This window comes from Bombina bombina, chromosome 3 (assembly GCF_027579735.1).
Source record: "Bombina bombina isolate aBomBom1 chromosome 3, aBomBom1.pri, whole genome shotgun sequence".
Taxonomy (NCBI): domain Eukaryota; kingdom Metazoa; phylum Chordata; class Amphibia; order Anura; family Bombinatoridae; genus Bombina; species Bombina bombina.
Window position 1 is genome coordinate 152,765,319 of NC_069501.1, and position 19,676 is coordinate 152,784,994.

General features: G+C 38.7%; 1 protein-coding gene across 2 annotated transcripts in view; it reads right to left on the reverse strand.

Moving 5' to 3' along the window:
• Nucleotides 1-19,676, reverse strand: part of USP25 (ubiquitin specific peptidase 25) — a 458,760-nt gene that overhangs the window by 64,412 nt on the left and 374,672 nt on the right. The window contains exon 20 of one of the 2 annotated variants that reach the window (XM_053706013.1): nt 7,702-7,797. The exons of the other annotated variant lie outside the window; for it this stretch is intronic. Within the exon in view, the coding sequence (XP_053561988.1) occupies nt 7,702-7,797 (96 nt within the window). The remainder of the gene's footprint in view (nt 1-7,701; nt 7,798-19,676) is intronic. 2 annotated transcript variants of the gene reach the window in all.

Sequence of the window (19,676 nt, forward strand, 5' to 3'; positions counted from 1 at the left end):
TGCCCAGGAATTCCACCCTGGTGCATGGAATAAGAGAACGCCTTTCTCAACTTATCTTCCCTCCGTGGAACCGAAAAAGAAAGAGGAGAGATTCCAAAAGGACTTCCGCCAGACGAAACAATGGTGCTTGTACCAGAATATCATCCATTATATACTGCCCTTATCATGGCATATGGAACATTATTGAGAGGGCGGATATTCCAGAGCTCCCTCACAATATAAACAGGCATTACTTTATTTTAAATAAAAAAAACAGCACCTTTATACCCCCAATGGCTGGGGCACTCACCACCTCCTATGACCCAGACAGAACAGAGATAAAACTCCTCTACGTAACTCGGTCAAGAGAAAGGAAAAGGAAGCCTCAACCATTCTGGTCACATGGTGTGCAATTCAGGACCGTCCCTGCTATGAGAAAAAGCGTGCCAAGCTTTTAAGCTGCGCAACCTTCAAAGTGAAAGTGAAACCTGTATGTTCCATCTCAGCCTATGAGCCCATAAACATCTTACACATAAAGCAGCATAAAATCAAATAAAGCATATATGATTAAACCCAACTGTTCATAATCCCTCTCAGGAAATATTAACCCCTGATTCCATAAAGATAAAAGGAGCCACACTGTGACCCTGTCTTCTAGCGTTTGCAATATGTGTAAAAATTTAAATGATTAAATGATCTTACCGGAATCTATGCCGTGTAACAGTGACACGGTCTTTCAAGTTTGACAGATTGAGCAGCGTTTCTGACATGGAGGCCTATTTATCATATGTCTGCCGGACCTGATACGACAGTGCGCATCAGGTCCGACAGACATCGCTGAATGCGGAGAGCAATACGCTCTCCGTATTCAGCATTGCACCAGCAGCTCACAAGAGCCGCTGGTGCAACGTCGCCCCCTGCAGTCTAGGCCGCCAACAGGGGGGTGTCAATCAACCCGATCGTACTCGATCGGGTTGAATTCCGGCGATTCCTGTCCGCCTCATCAGAGCAGGCGGACAGGGTTATGGAGCAGAAGTCTTTAGACCGCTGCTTCATAACTGGTGTTTCTGGTGAGCCTGCAGGCTCGCCAGAAACACGGGGCCTTAAGCTCCATTCGGAGCTTGATAGATAGGCCCCATGGACTTGATTGAAGAAAGCAGGCAGCGAAACTCGTCAACGCTGATTGCTTAAGGAGCTGTTAATATGAGTCTGGACGGGTTCACAGAAAGACTCTTGCTGCATCTCCAGACTCTAACTTTCGTCATTGCTCTCTCTGAGAGGCTGACAAGACTACTTAAAACTCCATAAGAGACTAATCCGAATCTTCCAACACTTCTCTGCCATCCTCCTGTGATGAAAAGCAAAGAATGACTGGGGGATGAGGGAAGCGGGGGAGGTATTTAAGCCTTTGGCTGGGGTCCCTTTGCCTCCTCCTGGTGACCAGGTTCTGTATTTCCCACAAGTAATGAATGCAGCTGTGGACTCTCCCTGTATTAAGAAGGAAAGTGTGCATATGACTAACAACATTTTTTTTTTATGTCTTTAACACAAAAACAATTCTATCATGCACATGAAACTCGCTAAATATTTTTGGTTATGTAAAAAGGATAAGCTAAAACTGATTTTGAAACTAATAGGAAATTCATCTTTGTACCTTTTTTTATTCCTAGGGCACATTACTCATGGGCTAACATGTCTTGTGGACAGTGACAAATCACAAAAACAGTAAGCATTACATGAGTTTAATAAAAATTAAAAAAAAATCCCCCCACTGCAATATAGTTAAAAAATACTCTCTAAAAGACTTTATAATGGGGCATAAGAATAATTATTATTTTCATGCTTTACTGTGAAAACTGTCACGTTATGGAAGCCAATTATACTGTGAAATGCAGGAACCATCTACATACTAGTCAGTGATTGATTAGAGCAGTGCACAAACTCATTTACAGCTAGCCTTAATGGATATATACAAATGGAGATAGGATAAACATAACCAGGGTTCTCATGTAGCGTGTTAGCACAATGTATACAATTTAGGGGGAAAAAATGTGTTCAAAATCTAGGAGCCAGCCCATAAATTTAGGGACAAACAGCTTTTGGCTATATATATATATATATATATATATATATATATATATATATATATATAATAATTATATTATTCTCTGATGAAGCGCATTGCACATGCGCGAAACGCGTCAGATCTACAACACCTCACCTTGTACACCACTGAGTGACTTAATCCCTATGCCTGAATAAACCACTTGGTTGAAATAGATCCTGAAAGTCTTCGTTTTTTGTTGTCTTTGTATATATATATATATATATATATATATATATATATATATATATATATATATATATATATATATATATATATATGTGTGTGTGTGTGTTTGTATATGTGTGTTTGTATATGTGTGTAAGAAAGTGTTGTTTATAGGAAGACCTGCTGCGTTGACTGCTTGACCCCCAATCTGTTCGTCATGTTACCGACAGCCCCTGCCGGCATCACACATGAAATCAAGTGACATTAACTCTCTTTCCCCTAAACCCACCCTTATGTTGCTTCATTGGTAAAGAGGCTTTGCAGGAGGTATTAGAGGAAGGGGCTTGGCAAAGGTGGATTTGTATTCCACAGCTGCAGATATGTAAAGCTAGATACTCAATTAGAAACAACTGAGATTCTAAATGTTAAAAAAGCCTACACTTAAAGGGATATTAAATTACATTTTTTCTTTCATGATTCAGGTAGAGCATGCAATTTTAAGCAATTTTCTAATTTACTCCTATTATAACTTTTTCTTCCCTTTTTTGGTATATTTATTTAAAGAGCAGGAATATAAGCTTACAAGCCGGCACATCTTTGGTTCAGCACCTGGGTAGCATTTGCTGACTGGTGGCTAAATGTAGCTACCAATCAGCAAGCGCTACCCAAGGTGCTGAACCAAAAAAGGGGCTGGCTTGTATACTACATTTCTGCTTTTTTAAATAAAGATACAAAAAAAAATGAAGAAAAAAAAACGATAATAGGAGTAAATTAGAAAGTTGCTTAAAATCGCATTCTCTATCTGAATAACGAAAGAAAAAAAAATGGGTCCAGTGTCCCTTTAACCACAATTATTTTCCTAAAACGTCAACATTTTATCATATGCATAGCCTACATCAGCAATGGTAACCAAGGTGCCGCTCAAAGCAAATTTCTGGGCTCTCTTGTGCTCTTTGGATTAATTGGGTGCAATTGTAGTGCTTCAGAATTTGTTTTCCTTATGAATCCACTCTATACATCAGTAATTAAGCTACAGACTGTAAGTTCTTCGGAGCAGGGCCCTCTTCCTCCTGTAATAGATTTGTGTAGTCTGTTTTGAAATTGTATCATCACAAATCATTGTCATTGTATAACCCTCTCTCTGTACCCAGCACTACAGAATTTTGTGGTGCTTTACAAATAAATGATAATAATAATAATAATAATAATTAACATAATCTATTTTTTTTTCTTATAAACTTAAAAACAAAACAGGTACCATGGGAAATGGAGATCATTTTACTTAAGAAGATTAGAAGACGTTGGGTGCCGTCCCCCTTAGTCTAGATCAGGGATGTCTAACTGGCAGCCCAAGGGCCACATGAAAAATAAAGCAAGAAACAAAAAGGGAAGAACAGCAGATAGAGGGTACAACCGTAGCTAAATCTGTCCCTTTGCCACTGGATAATTTTAGGAGGTATACTATTACTTGTGTGTTTAATAGCTATTATTTATATGCAGCCCTTAAAGGGACATGAAGAAAAAAATAATCTTTCATGATTCAAATAGAGAATACAATTTTAAACAAATTTCCAATTTACTGCTATTATGTTATTTTCTCAATTATCTTGGTATCCTTTGTTGTAGAAGCAGCAATGCACTACTGGGAGCTAGCTAAATGCATTGGGTGAGCCAATAACATGAGGTATATATGTGCAGCCACCAATCAGCAGCTCCTGACCCTACCTAGGTATCCTTTTCAACAAATGATGCCAAGAGAACAAAACAAATTAGATAATAGAAGTAAATTGATAAGTAATCAATGATCTATCTGAAACACAAAAGAAAAAAAATAATTGTGTGTCATGTCCCTTTAATCCTTCTAAAATATTGATCTGCAGCCACCAGGTGTTCATAACTTGGCCATCACTGGAAACTATGTTGTCACTTAGAGTAAAAAAAGTGTCCTGGCCAGGTTAAATAAATGCAGAGATTTCATAAATGCACTATTCTTGTACACACGTATTCCATACAAAACACAAAAGGCCATCAATGGATTTTTTTTCTGTATTTGTCACAGATGGAAGCTATGAAGTTAATAATTTCTATATCAGTTATTAGGCTTTCAATTCTACCCATCTTTAAACATTTGATAAAAATAACAGATTTGTTTACTACCAAAAATATAAATAAAAAAAATGAATATAATTTAACCCTTACATGCCGGGGGTCGGGGTGGGGCAAGGGCTGAAGTTCGTAACAAAGTTTCAATGTAAACACTTGCTTGATAAAGGAAATCACGCGATCATCAATGCCCTGATCAGATCATGGGGGACTGCCTACGATGCTAGGTACTCCCCCCATTTGGATTTCCCACTGTCTAAAAGTAGAAGGTTGCAGGAGGTCACAAAAGTTAGGACATTTCATTTGTCCTAATGGCGCTAAAGCCCAGTGCTGTTCGGACGGCATGGAATGTCCAAAGGCATCTAGGGGTTAAAGTGAAGGTAAAGTTTACTTATTGAAGACAGCTATGCATTTGTTAATATGACTATAATGTAATCGCTAAGAATTTTTCTATATTTCATGTCTAGTTTTAAAAATATTTATATTTGTAAATCCCTAGTGTTTCGTAGCCGACTCCTCCCAACCCCTATTTCCGTGTTTCCAGCTTTGTGACGTAAAGAGCGGTCCCACCTGCTCTCTGTCTCTAATCGCCGATTTCGCTTTCATCTTAAGGGATTCCCTACCTGGAACTAGAGCGCATGTGTGAAACGGGAGAGCGCGAGGTGTTGAATGTAATTAAAAAAGAGGTAGCGCATGCGCTGTTTAATGAGTGGGCAGATGATGTCTAGTCACGGCCGCCTAACGGACTAAATTTCAATAGGACGATCGGAGAATGTAATCGCAAGGAAAATAAATAAATAAATTACGGGTTGAATAAACAAGGTTAGTAAATTGCCTGAAAAATGTTTATAACTTGCTTAAAACGCCAAATTAAAATAAATGATGAATGAGACCTATATTATTTTTGATACATTAATGGATTACTGGATAGAGACTAACGTAACTTTACCTTCACTTTAATGTATGTAACAATTTACAAATTTAATAAAAAATGTTTTACAGCAGGCAGGACATAAAAGAAAATCACACCTAGGGCCTGATGATCTAAAGTTCGCTAGATCAGATGTGGTTTTTCATGCCGACCCTCGCAGGGGTTGCCCTGGTGGAATTATCGTAAAAAAATAAAAAAAGTGCAGTCCCTGCGTTGCAAGATGAGTCCTATTGAAAATAATGGAGCTCGCTGGAAAGGGAAACTTTGCTCTGCAGTGGGTGCACTTTAAAAATGAAATCCTGCAGCCAATATAAATCACATTGCGCTGCTTTCTGCGTATAGCATCTTACAATCGCCTATATTTTTGTATGCATGTATTTTTCTATTAGGGTTATAAGTATTTTCAGTATTCCGAGAAAAGCTTTCCCTCTTTTAGTTTGCAAGAAAAAACTGAGATCTGTAGAGGGAAAATCTTCACAGAATTACTCTAGGATTAGAGAGACATTTTCATATACGCCCATGTCAGCTCATTGTACGAAAAAACAAAAATTACGCTTTGTATTTTGTACTTCTAAATACGAATTAAGTGATTTTTACACATCCAGTGTAAATTATTGTTTACACTGTGCATATTTAATTTACATACAAATATGTTTTTGCTAAAATATGATTTTTGGTGAAGAATCTTGTTATGATTTTTGATGCACCTTAACAACACATTTTTTTTTCTGCGTATTTTTGTGTGAATGGTTCAATTATTCATTTTGTAATATTTTTAAAATTTTATAGTGCACTTTTGTAATGTGTGCATCTTCTCCCCATAACAAAACAATGTATACTCCCTTTCAGGATACAGTAGTTAATGCCTGGAATGGCCACCCAGCAGAGGTGGTGTAGTTTCCCAGCAATGCCAGGGTTATCTTGATCTGTTTGACTCCTAGCCTTCATTGAACTAAAGACCCCCATCCCCCCCCCCCCCCACTCCTGTTGTGCTTGGGACATCTTAGTACTGTTAGATAAAGAATTCCAAACGTGGTCATATTTAACAAGGGGTGTTTTTTGACAAGACAAAGGAAGATTTAGGGATATAACTGAATGTACAGCAACATCATATTAGAACTTTACTGGGACACCATGTAAAAACATCTGAAGGAAGTTCCCACAAACCTACAGGAAGCTTAGTGATAGGTGCAAAGTGTAGGTATTGTGTTTATTTTATGTCCCATTTTATTTTCAAGAACTGTGACTTTGTATCCAAGTTTTTTATATGTTTTCTGTTTTGTAATTTGCCAGTGTGCAACAGGTCTTTTGTTAAAATATTAATAATCTAATTCTGTCTTTGGGCTCTAATATCTGAATAAGATAAGGCTAAGGTCAAGATACCTAATTGTTAGTCGTGTGAGTTATTGGGTTTCCAAGACACCTTATTCAAAACTTTTGGTAGTGAAAGTAACATTAATCTGGGGTGGTGTTGGCAGGATTTGGGGGTGTAAGGGAACCAGAGGCTAAGTTATTAACCCCTCATGCCCGCAGTCTTCCCATAGTCACGGCTGGGCAGGTAGGCTTAGTTGTCACATGCCCCTTAGTTAGACACCATGTTTTCAGGGTAAAAAGTGGCTTTAGATTATTCCGCCAGGGAAACAGAAGCAATGGCGAGCATTCTTTAATAATTTTGCCAGCCCAGAGGTCTTCAGGCCCCTAGAATATTATAGCATCTCTAATTATGTGATATATAAATGCAGTAAAAACAATGTGCCATCTGCACAACATAATTTACGAGCACTGTATAGTCTGTAACAGGCATTTTAGAGGTAAAAACAATTGTACTCAAGGGTTGCAATATTGCAAATAATGGAGTATTTCCTTGCTTAAAGGAACACTGAACCCAATTTTTATTACTGGAACCAGGATGGGCATTTCATTATGTATTCATTATGTATTACAGCAGCAGAGGTAAACTTGAAAGCGTTTTTTGTTTAAGCTGCATGCTATATCTAATCAATGAAAGTTTAATGTTAACTTTACTATACCTTTGTTTAAGTAGCAATAACCATTTTAATATCCACATTTCTTGCACAGATACGATGCCTGGTGCAAACAATAGTGAATATATTGTGATTTGATGCTGAGGGACTGTATGTGCTGAGCACGCACCTTCAGGCTGTTACAAGAAATGGAATACTCTCACTTCCTTAGCATTGAGACAGAAGAATAGATTCATGCTGAACAATTTACGCTACACTGAGCATATGAAATAGCGCTGAGCCTTGATAATACTAGATTTTCTAAATGAGAGCCAAATACACTTATTAAGTTACTGCTTGTGAAGAAATACAATACACACCATTTAAGGAGCAAATACTCAAGCCAACAGCAAATGAAAAACAAATATGTTTTTTGTTTTTTATTTTTGTACCTTAAAGAACCCTGCTTCAGGCCCACACCTGTCATACACATTCCTGGATTTACCTATGGCCATGATTATACCTTGCATGTTCGGGGTCATCATGACCTGCCACAAAGGATTTAAGTTTAAAAATGATTACTATATTACGTACACATCAAAATATGAAATTCTAAGCATGCGTGCAGTAATAAAGCGAGGAAAAAAAAAAAAAATCAAGCAAGCTGCTGCATGCATAGCAAATACATTATATCCATTCCCAGTGCTGATGGTATGAACTGAGATTATCTGCAGACAAGACAATGAGAGCATAAGCAAGTGCAAAAATAGCATTTACAATCCCAGCTAATTGAACTTAAAATGAACAAATGTTTATGAAGAGCATTGCATCTTTAGACATTAAAATACATATAAAGTGTTACACTGGAAAGCCCTGTTTAATGATGTTTCAAAGCAAAGACCATGCCAATATTTTTGTTGTAAAAATGATTTGATCACATACCACCGTATCTCTACTGAGCGAGCTGACGACGGGGAAAGAACCACAATATGGAGCACAAAGAATGCTTCTGAGATCTTATTTAAAGGGACATTAAAAACTTTGAGATGGAAATATAAAATGATTTACATTGAAAAACCTCTGTAATAACCTTTATTTATTTTGTCTCCTTTTCCTGTAATTCCATTCTGAAATTGTAGCTTTTCAGTTCCTGTTAGAAACAGAAGTGCAGAACATTGCTCTATTCCACACAGCCATTGGCTGCACACTCTAGTGACCTATTTATAACTGTCCCTAATTGGCCACAGCAGACAAGGTAACCTAAGTTACAACATGGCAGCTCCCATTGTTTTTTAGACGCAAATACTTTACACTTATTTTGTCACTATTTAAGCAGCTAATGAAACTTTAAAAAAAATACATAAATACTGTACATCTACATGTTATTCTCAGACTAATGTTTTCTTTGAATGCATCATTCTATCTAGCATTTATTTAGTGTTTAATGTCCCTTTAAAAATAAAACAAAAGAAAATAAAAGAAACCCAAGAGAACAAAGTAAATTTAAAGGGACAGTAAAGTTAAAATTAAACGTTTGTGATTCGGATAGAACATGAAATTTTAATACAATTTTCTAATTTATTTATCAAATGTACTTTGTTCTTTTGGAATCCTTTGATGAAAAGCATACCTAGTTAAGCTCAGGAGCAGCAATTGAAGCTAGCTGGTGCTTGGTGGCTGCACATATTTTCCTTGTGTCATTGGCTCACTTTATGTTTTCCTCTAGCTCCCAGTAGTGCATTGCTGCTCCTTCAATAAAAAATACCCAAGAAAATTAAGCAAATTTGATATCAAAAGTAAATTAGAAAGTTGTTTCAAATTGCATGTTTTATATGAATAATGAAAAATTGTCGGGGTTCATAGATGTCTTCCGCTTGCTAATTAAGCTTATTTCAAGCACATGTGATTGAGAATTGTATTACAGGCCCTAAAACCTTTATACAAGAAATTATACAAATGGAAAGCCAGATGAAACAGCCAAATGATTACTCTAAAGGGACAAGAAACGCGTTGTATTGAGAACAGACATGTTTATATGCTATATATTTAATGAGTATACAGTATCTCGCAAAAGTGAGTACACCCCTCGCATTTTTGTAAATACTTTATTATATCTTTTCATGTGACAACACTGAAGAAAGGACACTTTGCTACAATGTAAAGTAGTGAGGGTACAGCCTGTATAAGTGTAAATTTGCAGTCCCCTGAAAATAACGCAACACACAGTCATTAATGTCTAAACCGTTGGCAACAAAAGTGAGTACACCCCTAAGTGTATATGTCCAAATTGGGCCCAAGTAGCCATTTTCCATCTCAGGTGTTATGTGACTCGTTAGTGTTACAAGGTCTCAGGTGTGAATGGGGAGCAGGTGTGCTCTCACACTCTCTCATACTGGTCACTGGAAGTTCAACATGGCACCTCAAGGCAAAGAACTCTCTCAGGATCTGAAAAAAAAAAATAATTGTTGCTCTACATAAAGATGGCCTAGTCTATAAGAAGATTGACAAGACCCTGAAACTGAGCTGCAGCATGGTGGGCAAGACCATACAGTGGTTTCACAGGACAGGTTCCACTCAGAACAGGCCTCGCCATGGTTGACCAAAGAAGTTGAGTGCACGTGCTCAGCGTCATATCCAGAGGTTGTCTTTGGGAAATAGACGTATGAGTGCTGCCAGTATTGCTGCAGAGGTTGAAGGAGTGGGGGTCAGCCTGTCAGTGCTCAGACCAAACGCTGCACACTGCATCAAATTGGTCTGCATGGCTGTCGTCCCAGAAGGAAGCCTCTTCTAAAGATGATAGACAAGAAAGCCTGCAAACAGTTTGCTGAAGACAAGCAGACTAAGGACATGGATTACTGGAACCATGTCCTGTGGTCCGATGAAACCAAGATAAACTTATTTAGTTCTGATGGTGTCAAGCGTGTGGGGCAGCAACCAGGTGAGGAGTACAAAGACAAGTGTGTCTTGCCTACAGTCAAGCATGGTGGTGGGAGTGTCAGGGTCTTGGCCTGCATGAGTGCTGTCGGCACTGAGGAGCTACAGTTCATTGAGGGAACCATGAACGCCAACATGTACTGTGACATACTGAAGCAGAGCATGATCCCCTCCCTTCAGAGACTGGGCCGCAGGGCAGTATTCCAACATGATAACGACCCCAAAACACCTCCAAGACGACCACTGCCTTGCTAAAGAAGCTGAGGGTAAAGGTGATGGACTGGCCAAGCATGTCTCCAGACCTAAACCCTATTGAGCATCCTCAAACGGAAGGTGGGCGAGTGAAAGGTCTCTAACATCCATCAGCTCCATGATGTCGTCATGGAGGAGTGGAAGGGGACTCCAGTGGCAACCTGTGAAGCTCTGGTGAACTACATGCCCAAGAGGGTTAAGGCAGTGCTGTAAAATAATGGTGGCCACACAAAATATTGACACTTGAAGCCCAATTTGGACATTTCCACATAGGGGTGTAATAACTTTTGTTGCCAACACTTTAGACATTAATGGCTGTGTGTTGCTTCATTTCTGGATTTGAGTGAGCTGGGGGACTCTTCACTCTCAGCTGGACTATATTAGTTTAGTGTCCTGCCAAATGTAAGTACCACTTGTAGGGTCACTTGTTTAGCCCTTTTTGTATACAGCGTGTGCTAAGTGGCAGATTAAAGCACTTTTTATGGGATTGACAAAAACTAGACCGCTCTGGAGTCCGGTATCTAATTTCCTATCCGTTAAATTTAAATTAAAGGGACATGAAACTCAAAAATTTTCTTTCATGATTTAGATAGAACATACAATTTGAAACAACTTTCTAATTTACTTCTATTATCTTATTTGTTTAATTCTCTTTTTATCATTTGTTGAAGGAGCAGCAATGCACAACTGGTTTCTAACTGAACAAATGGATGAGCCAATGACAATCAGTTTATATATGCATCCACCAATCAGCAGCTAGAACCAAAGTTATTTGCTTCTCCTTAGCTTTCCTAGATAAACCTTTCAGCAAATGATAACAAGAGAAGGAAGCAAATTAAATAACAGAAGTAAATTGGAAAATTGTTTAAAATTGTATTCTCTATCTGAATCATGAAATAAATGTTTTGGGTTTCATGTCCCTCTAAGTTTTTGCCATCTAATTTGACTATATTGTTTTTCAAAGGGTCAAGTTAAAGGGACACTCAAGACAAAATTAAAATTCATGATTCAGATAGAGCATGCAATTTTAAACAACTTTCCAATTTACTTACATTATAAAAATGTGCACAGTCTTTTTATATTTACACTTTTTGAGTCAACAGCTCCTACTGAGCATGTGCATGAATTCACAGCATATACGTATATGCATTTGTGATTGGCTGATGGCTGTCACATGGTACAGGGGGAGTGGAAATAGACATAAATTTGCAATTTATTTAACAAAAATCTACCATTCATCTGAAGTTCAGACTAAGTGCTATTGCATTGTCGTCTTATCATGCATTTGTTAATTATGCAAATCTACAATGTTGACTGGTCCTTTAAAATGTGTAATTATAAGATAATTCTCAAAGCTAGGAAATGCTTTTTTTAGAAACTGGATAGGAAGGAAGAAACCTACTACTATCTCTTTGCTAACAAATAGCAGATAACCAATTTTGAAGAGAAAAATCTAAGATTTGAACTGAACAAATTAAAAGACATAAAAAGTTTACTGCAATCTGGGGATTTTATTTTGAAACTCTAAATATATTGTAATGATTTAAACGCTTATGGTGATTTTGCCTTATCAGAGATTATATTATAAAATGTGGTTCAAATTAAAAAGACAAAACTTATTATTGAACACTATATACCATATTTAAGTACTTGGAGATGGAAATTATATGGGGCTAATTCTAACCGTTTTGAATTCTGTGTTGGACTAAATTGCGGTTTTAAAATATAATAGTTTTTCCGTTTCTGTGTGCATATTCTCCCAGTTTGTAATAATTTTTAAAGGGATAGTAAACCCCAAAATGTTCTTTTATGATTCAGATAGAACATACAATTTTAAACAACTTTCCATTTTAATTCTATTATCAAATTTTCTTCATTCTCGTGTTATTCATTGCTGAAGGGACAGCATTGCACTACTGACAGGAAGCTGAAAAACAAAATTTATGCTTACCTGATAAATTTATTTCTCTTGTGGTGTATCCAGTCCACGGATTCATCCATTACTTGTGGGATATTCTCCCTCCCAACAGGAAGCTGCAAGAGGATCACCCACAGCAGAGCTGTCTATATAGCTCCTCCCCTAACTGCCACCTCCCAGTCATTCGACCGAAGACAAGCAAGAGAAAGGAGAAACTATAGGGTGCAGTGGTGACTGTAGTTTAAAAATTAAAAAATACCGGCCTTAAAATGACAGGGCAGGCCGTGGACTGGATACACCACAAGAGAAATAAATTTATCAGGTAAGCATGAATTTTGTTTTCTCTTGTAAGGTGTATACAGTCCACGGATTCATCCATTACTTGTGGGATACCAATACCAAAGCTATAGGACACGGATGAAGGGAGGGACAAGGCAGGCACTTAAACGGAAGGCACCACTGCCTGTAAGACCTTTCTCCCAAAAATAGCCTCAGAAGAAGCAAAAGTATAACATTTGTAGAATTTAGAAAAAGTATGAAGCGAAGACCAAGTCGCCGCCTTACAAATCTGTTCAACAGAAGCCTCATTTTTAAAAGCCCATGTGGAAGCCACTGCTCTAGTGGAATGAGCTGTAATTCTTACAGGAGGCTGCTGGCCAGCAGTCTCATAAGCTAAGCGGATTATACTTCTTAACCAAAAGGAAAGAGAAGTTGCCAAAGCCTTTTGGCCTTTCCTCTGTCCAGAGTAGACAACAAACAATGCAGATGTTTGACGAAAATCTTTAGTAGCTTGTAAATAAAACTTCAAAGCACGAACCACGTCAAGATTGTGTAATAGACGTTCCTTCTTTGAAGAAGGATTAGGACACAGTGACGGAACAACAATCTCCTGATTGATATTCTTATTAGATACCATCTTAGGAAGAAACCAAGTTTTGGTACGCAACACTACCTTATCTGCATGCAAGATCAGATAAGGGGAATCACACTGCAAGGCAGATAACTCTGAAACTCTTCGAGCCGAAGAGATAGCTACCAAGAATAGAACTTTCCAAGACAAAAGCTTTATATCTATGGAATGCAGAGGTTCAAACGGAACCCCTTGAAGAACTTTAAGAACTAAATTTAAACTCCATGGCGGAGCAACAGGTTTAAACACAGGCTTGATTCTAACTAAAGCCTGACAAAAGCCTGAACGTCTGGAACATCCGCCAGACGCTTGTGCAAAAGAATAGACAGAGCAGAAATCTGTCCCTTTAAGGAACTAGCTGACAATCCCTTCTCCAATCCTTCTTGGAGAAAAGACAATATCCTGGGAATCCTGACTTTACTCCATGAGTAACCCTTGGATTCACACCAATGAAGATATTTACACCATATCGTATGATAGACTTTCCTGGTGACAGGCTTTCGAGCCTGAATTAAGGTATCAATGACCGACTCGGAAAAACCACGCTTTGATAAAATCAAGCGTTCAATCTCCAAGCAGTCAGACGCACAGAAATTAGATTTGGATGCTGGAATGGACCTTGAAGTAGAAAGTCCTGCCTCAGCGGCAGAGTCCATGGTGGAAAGGATGACATGTCCACCAGATCTGCGTACCAAGTCCTGCGTGGCCACGCAGGAGCTATCAAAATCACCAAAGCTCTCTCCTGCTTGATCTTGGCAATCAGCCAAGGGAGAAGAGGAAACGGTGGAAACACATAAGCCAGGCTGAAGGACCAGGGCGCTGCTAGAGCATCTACCAGCGCTGCCTGGGGATCCCTTGACCTGGACCCGTAACAAGGAAGTTTGGCGTTCTGACGAGACGCCATGAGATCCAGTTCTGGTTTGCCCCATAGTTGAATCAGCTGGGCAAATACCTCCGGATGGAGCTCCCACTCCCCCGGATGAAAAGTCTGCCGACTTAGAAAATCCGCCTCCCAGTTTTCTTTTCCTGGGATATGGATAGCTGAGAGATGGCAAGAGTGAACCTCTGCCCATAGAATTATCTTTGAAACCTCCAACATTGCCAGGGGGCTCCTTGTTCCCCCCTGATGGTTGATATAGGCTACAGTCGTGATGTTGTCCGACTGAAATCTGATGAACCTGACCGCAGCTAGCTGAGGCCAAGCCTGAAGAGCATTGAATATCGCTCTTAATTCCAGAATGTTTATTGGAAGGAGAGCCTCCTCCTGAGTCCACGAGCCCTGAGCTGAAGGACGAGAAGTGGAATAAAGAACACGGCAAGAGTCTAGAAATTTTGACAATCTGGCCTTCGTTAGGTAAATCTTAATTTCTACCGAATCTATCAGAGTCCCTAGGAATGAAACTTTTGTTAGAGGTGATAGAGAGCTCTTTTCTTCGTTCACCTTCCACACATGGGACCTCAGAAATGCCAGAACAATGTCCGTGTGGGACCTGGCAACTTGAAAAGTCGACGCCTGTATCAGAATGTTGTCTAATTAAGGGGCTACTGCTATACCCCGCGGCCTTAGGACCGCTAGAAGGGACCCTAGAACCTTTGTAAAGATTCTTGGTGCCATGGCCAACCCGAAGGGAAGAGCCACAAACTGGTAGTGCCTGTCTAGAAAGGCAAACCTGAGAAAACAATGATGATCTTTGTGTATCGGGATGTGAAGATAATGTGTGGAAAGTTTTAAAGTGTAACATGGATCCATGACTAATTGTTGTATAATTTTAAATGTACCAACTTTTTTATCTTATGTATTAAATCATATTATTTCAACCTATTGTTACCTTTGGTATTTGACTATCTGCCCATAGACCCTGCCTACGTTGTTTGGCGCTCTGATATCCAATCTTAAAAATTGGATGTGAAGATAAGCATCCTTTAGGTCTACGGTAGTCATATATTGACCCTCCTGGATCATAGGAAGGATGGTTCGAATAGTCTCCATCTTGAAGGATGGAACTCTGAGAAATTTGTTTAAGATCTTGAGATCTAAGATTGGTCTGAATATTCCCTCTTTCTTGGGAACTACAAACAGATTTGAATAGAAGCCCTGACCCTGTCCTCCTGCGAAACTGGGTGGATCACTCCCATAATTAGAAGGTCTTGAACACAATGTAAGAATGCCTCTCTTTATCTGGTTTGGATTCCAGAAGATAACCCTTGGACACAATTTCCAATGCCCAGGGATCCTGGACATCTCTTGCCCAAGCCTGGGCGAAAAGAGAGAGTCTGCCCCCTACTAGATCCGTTTCCGGATCGGGGGCTGCTCCTTCATGCTGTCTTAGAGGCAGCAGCAGGCTTTTTGGACTGTTTCCCCTTGTTCCAAACCTGGTTAGGTCTCCAGACCGGCTTAGACTGGGCAAAAGTTCCCTCTTGTTTTGTGTTAGAGGAAGTTGAAGCTGCGTCACTCTTGAAGTTTCGAAAGGGCCGAAAACTAGACTGTTTGGTCCTTAATTTGTTGGACCTATCTTGAGGAAGGGCGTGACATTTTCCTCCAGTGATGTCAGAAATGATCTCCTTCAGTCCAGGCCCGAATAGGGTCTGTCCTTTGAAGGGAATGTTGAGAAGTTTAGACTTTGAAGTCACGTCAGCTGACCAGGATTTAAGCCATAGCGCCCTGCGCGCCTGAATAGCAAAACCTGAATTTTTAGCAATTAGCTTGGTTAAATGAACATCGGCATCAGAAACAAATGAATTGGCTAGCTTAAGGGCCCTAAGCTTGTCAATAATATCTTCCAACTGGGTTTCAACCTGTAGAGCCTCCTCTAGGGACTCAAACCAGAAAGCCGCAGCAGCAGTGACTGGGGCAATGCATGCAAGAGGCTGGAGAATAAAACATTGTTGAATAAAAATTTTCTTAAGGTAACCCTCTAATTTTTTATCCATTGGATCTAGAAAAGCACAACTGTCCTCGACAGGGATAGTGGTACGTTTAGCTAGAGTAGAAACTGCTCCCTCCACCTTAGGGACCGTCTGCCACAAGTCCCGTGTAGCGGCATCTATAGGAAACATCTTTTTAAAAACAGAAGGGGGAGAGAACGGTACACCTGGTCTATCCCATTCCTTAGTAATAATTTCAGAAAACCTTTTAGGGATCGGAAAAACATCAGTGTAAGTAGGTACTGCATAGTATTTATCCAATCTACATAATTTCTCTGGGACTACAATAGTGTCACAGTCGTCCAGAGTTGCTAAAACCTCCCTGAGCAATACGCAGAGGTGTTCAAGCTTAAATTTAAATGTAGATATATCAGAATCAGATTGAAGTATCTTCCCTGAATCAGAAAATTCACCCACAGATTGAAGCTCCCCTGCTTCAGCTTCAGTATAATGTGAGGGTGTATCAGACATAGCTACTAAAGCGTCAGAGAGCTCTGTATTTATTCTAGTCCCAGAGCTGTCTCGCTTTCCTTGCAATCCTGGCAGTTTAGATAATACCTCTGTAAGGGTATGATTCATAACTGCCGCCATGTCTTGCAAGGTATACGCAATGGGCGCGCTAGATGTACTAGGCGTCCCCTGAGCGGGATTTATAGGATCTGACACGTGGGGAGAGTTAGACTGCATAAATTCCTCCTTGTCAATTTCTTCTGGTGATACATTTTTTAAAGCCAGAATATGGTCTTTGTAATCTATTGTAAAATCAGTGCATTTGGTACACATTCTAAGAGGGGGTTCCACAATGGCTTCTAAACATAATGAACAATGAGTTTCCTCTATGTCAGACATGTTTAAACAGACTAGTAATGAGACCAGCAAGCTTGGAAAACACTTTAATAACTGTGAACAAGCAAAAAATAAAAACGATACTGTGCCTTTAAGAGAAAAAAACAATCACAGAAACTGCAAAACAGTGAAAAAAGCAGTAAATCTTACGAAAATTTTACAGTGTGTATAATAGGCTAAAAGAGCATTACACCCACTTGCAAATGGATGATTAACCCCTTAGTTTCAAAACCGGATCAAAAAAACGATATAAACGTTTTTAAACAGTCACACCAAACTACCACAGCTCTACTGTGACCCTACCTGCCCATACGACGACTTTGGAAGGCACAAAAACCCTTTAGAGAGGTCCTAAATGTTCAGGGGACTCCTTCAGGGAAGCTGGATGTCTCAAACTGCAAAAACTAATGGGCAATTTAGGCGCGAAAATAGGCCCCTCCCAACCTGTACTCACAGTGAGAGGGCCTTAAAAAACTATCCCTAGGCAAAATCTAGTCAGCCATGTGGAAAAAACTGGGCCCCAGAATAAAGTTTTATCACCAATATGTAATAAATGTTCATACACCTTCAAGCAAACGTTATATCTATTCAGTAATGTGAGTAAATAATAAAAATATTACCCTTTACAGCAAGCATGATACCAGTCGTTATTAAATCACTGTAATCAGGCTTACCTTAAATAAATACGGTATTGTCAGCATTTTCTAGCTTATCATTTCTCTAGAAAAATTTAAAACTGCACATACCTCAGAGCAGGAGACCCTGCACGCTATTCCCCCAGCTGAAGTTACCCATCTCTTAAATTATGTGTGAGAACAGCAATGGATCTTAGTTACAACCTGCTAAAATCATCAAAGACCACAGGCAGACTCTTCTTCAACTTTCTGCCTGAGGCTAAAATAGTACAACTCCGGTACCATTTGAAAATAAACTTTTGATTGAAGATAAACTACATTAATGCACCACATCTCTCTAGCTACTTCCCTTGTCGAGAGCTGCAAGAGAATGACTGGGAGGTGGCAGTTAGGGGAGGAGCTATATAGACAGCTCTGCTGTGGGTGATCCTCTTGCAGCTTCCTGTTGGGAAGGAGAATATCCCACAAGTAATAGATGAATCCGTGGACTGGATACACCTTACAAGAGAAATATCTATTTAGCCAATCACAAGAGAAAAATGTATGCAGGTACCAATTAGCAGCAGCTCCCACTAGTGTATGATATGTGCATTTTAACAAGGGATACAAAGAGAACGAAGCACATTTGAAAATAGAAGTGAATTTAAAAGTGTCCTAAAATTACTTGCTCTATCTGAATCAGGCAAGTTTAATTTTGACTTTCCTATCCCTTTAATATTTGTGAACATAAATGTTAAAAAAGCCAAGTCTTTGATTAAATTAATCTCAGCTAAATAGTTACAATTGCTTTAAAAAAAAAAAGCCCAATGTCAAATGTGATGTCTAATTACTGAGCATGAACCATATCTATCTATGTCAATATCAAATCAACACCATAGTAAAGATATATCATTCAATAGAAAGAAAATCTTAAAAAAAGGAGAATTAAATTACCAATTTAATAATTCAAAAATGTCTGAGACAAAGATGAGATATTTACATCCGCACTTATATCAATATAACCATGTTGGTTATGCAAAACTGGGAAATGGGTAATAAAGGGATTATCTATCTCTTTAAACAATAACATCTGTCAAGTAGACTGTACCTTTAAGTGTCCGGTATATATATATATATTACATATGAAGTGTAATATCCTAACACACATGAGTTGTATTTGTAGTATGTATTTATCTAATGAATAAACACCTGTAATTAATTCTATTAGTATGCTTCAGCTAGTGCTTCTGCCAGTGATCCTGCAAGTTCCTGTTAAGGCTTTTGAAGAAGGACATTACTAGAAATACCTTTTGTAATCATGTCAAAGGCGCTTATTAAAGCAATTTGAAGATAAATTGTTCTTCTGATCACTGAAAAAACATAATTTATGTAAGAACTTACCTGATAAATTCATTTCTTTCATATTAGCAAGAGTCCATGAGCTAGTGACGTATGGGATATACATTCCTACCAGGAGGGGCAAAGTTTCCCAAACCTCAAAATGCCTATAAATACACCCCTCACCACACCCACAAATCAGTTTAACGAATAGCCAAGGAGTAAGGTGATAAGAAAAAAGTGCGAAAGCATAAAAAATAAGGAATTGGAATAATTGTGCTTTATACAAAAAAAAACATAACCACCTCAAAAAGGGCGGGCCTCATGGACTCTTGCTAATATGAAAGAAATGAATTTATCAGGTAAGTTCTTACATAAATTATGTTTTCTTTCATGTAATTAGCAAGAGTCCATGAGCTAGTAACGTATGGGATAATGAATACCCAAGATGTGGATCTTCCACGCAAGAGTCACTAGAGAGGGAGGGATAAAATAAAGACAGCCAATTCCGCTGAAAAATAATCCACACCCCAAAACAAAGTTTAAATCTTATAATGAAAAAAAATGAAATTATAAGTAGAAGAATCAAACTGAAACAGCTGTCTGAAGTACTTTTCTAACAAAAACTGCTTCAGAAGAAGAAAACACATCAAAATGGTAGAATTTAGTAAAAGTATGCAAAGAAGACCA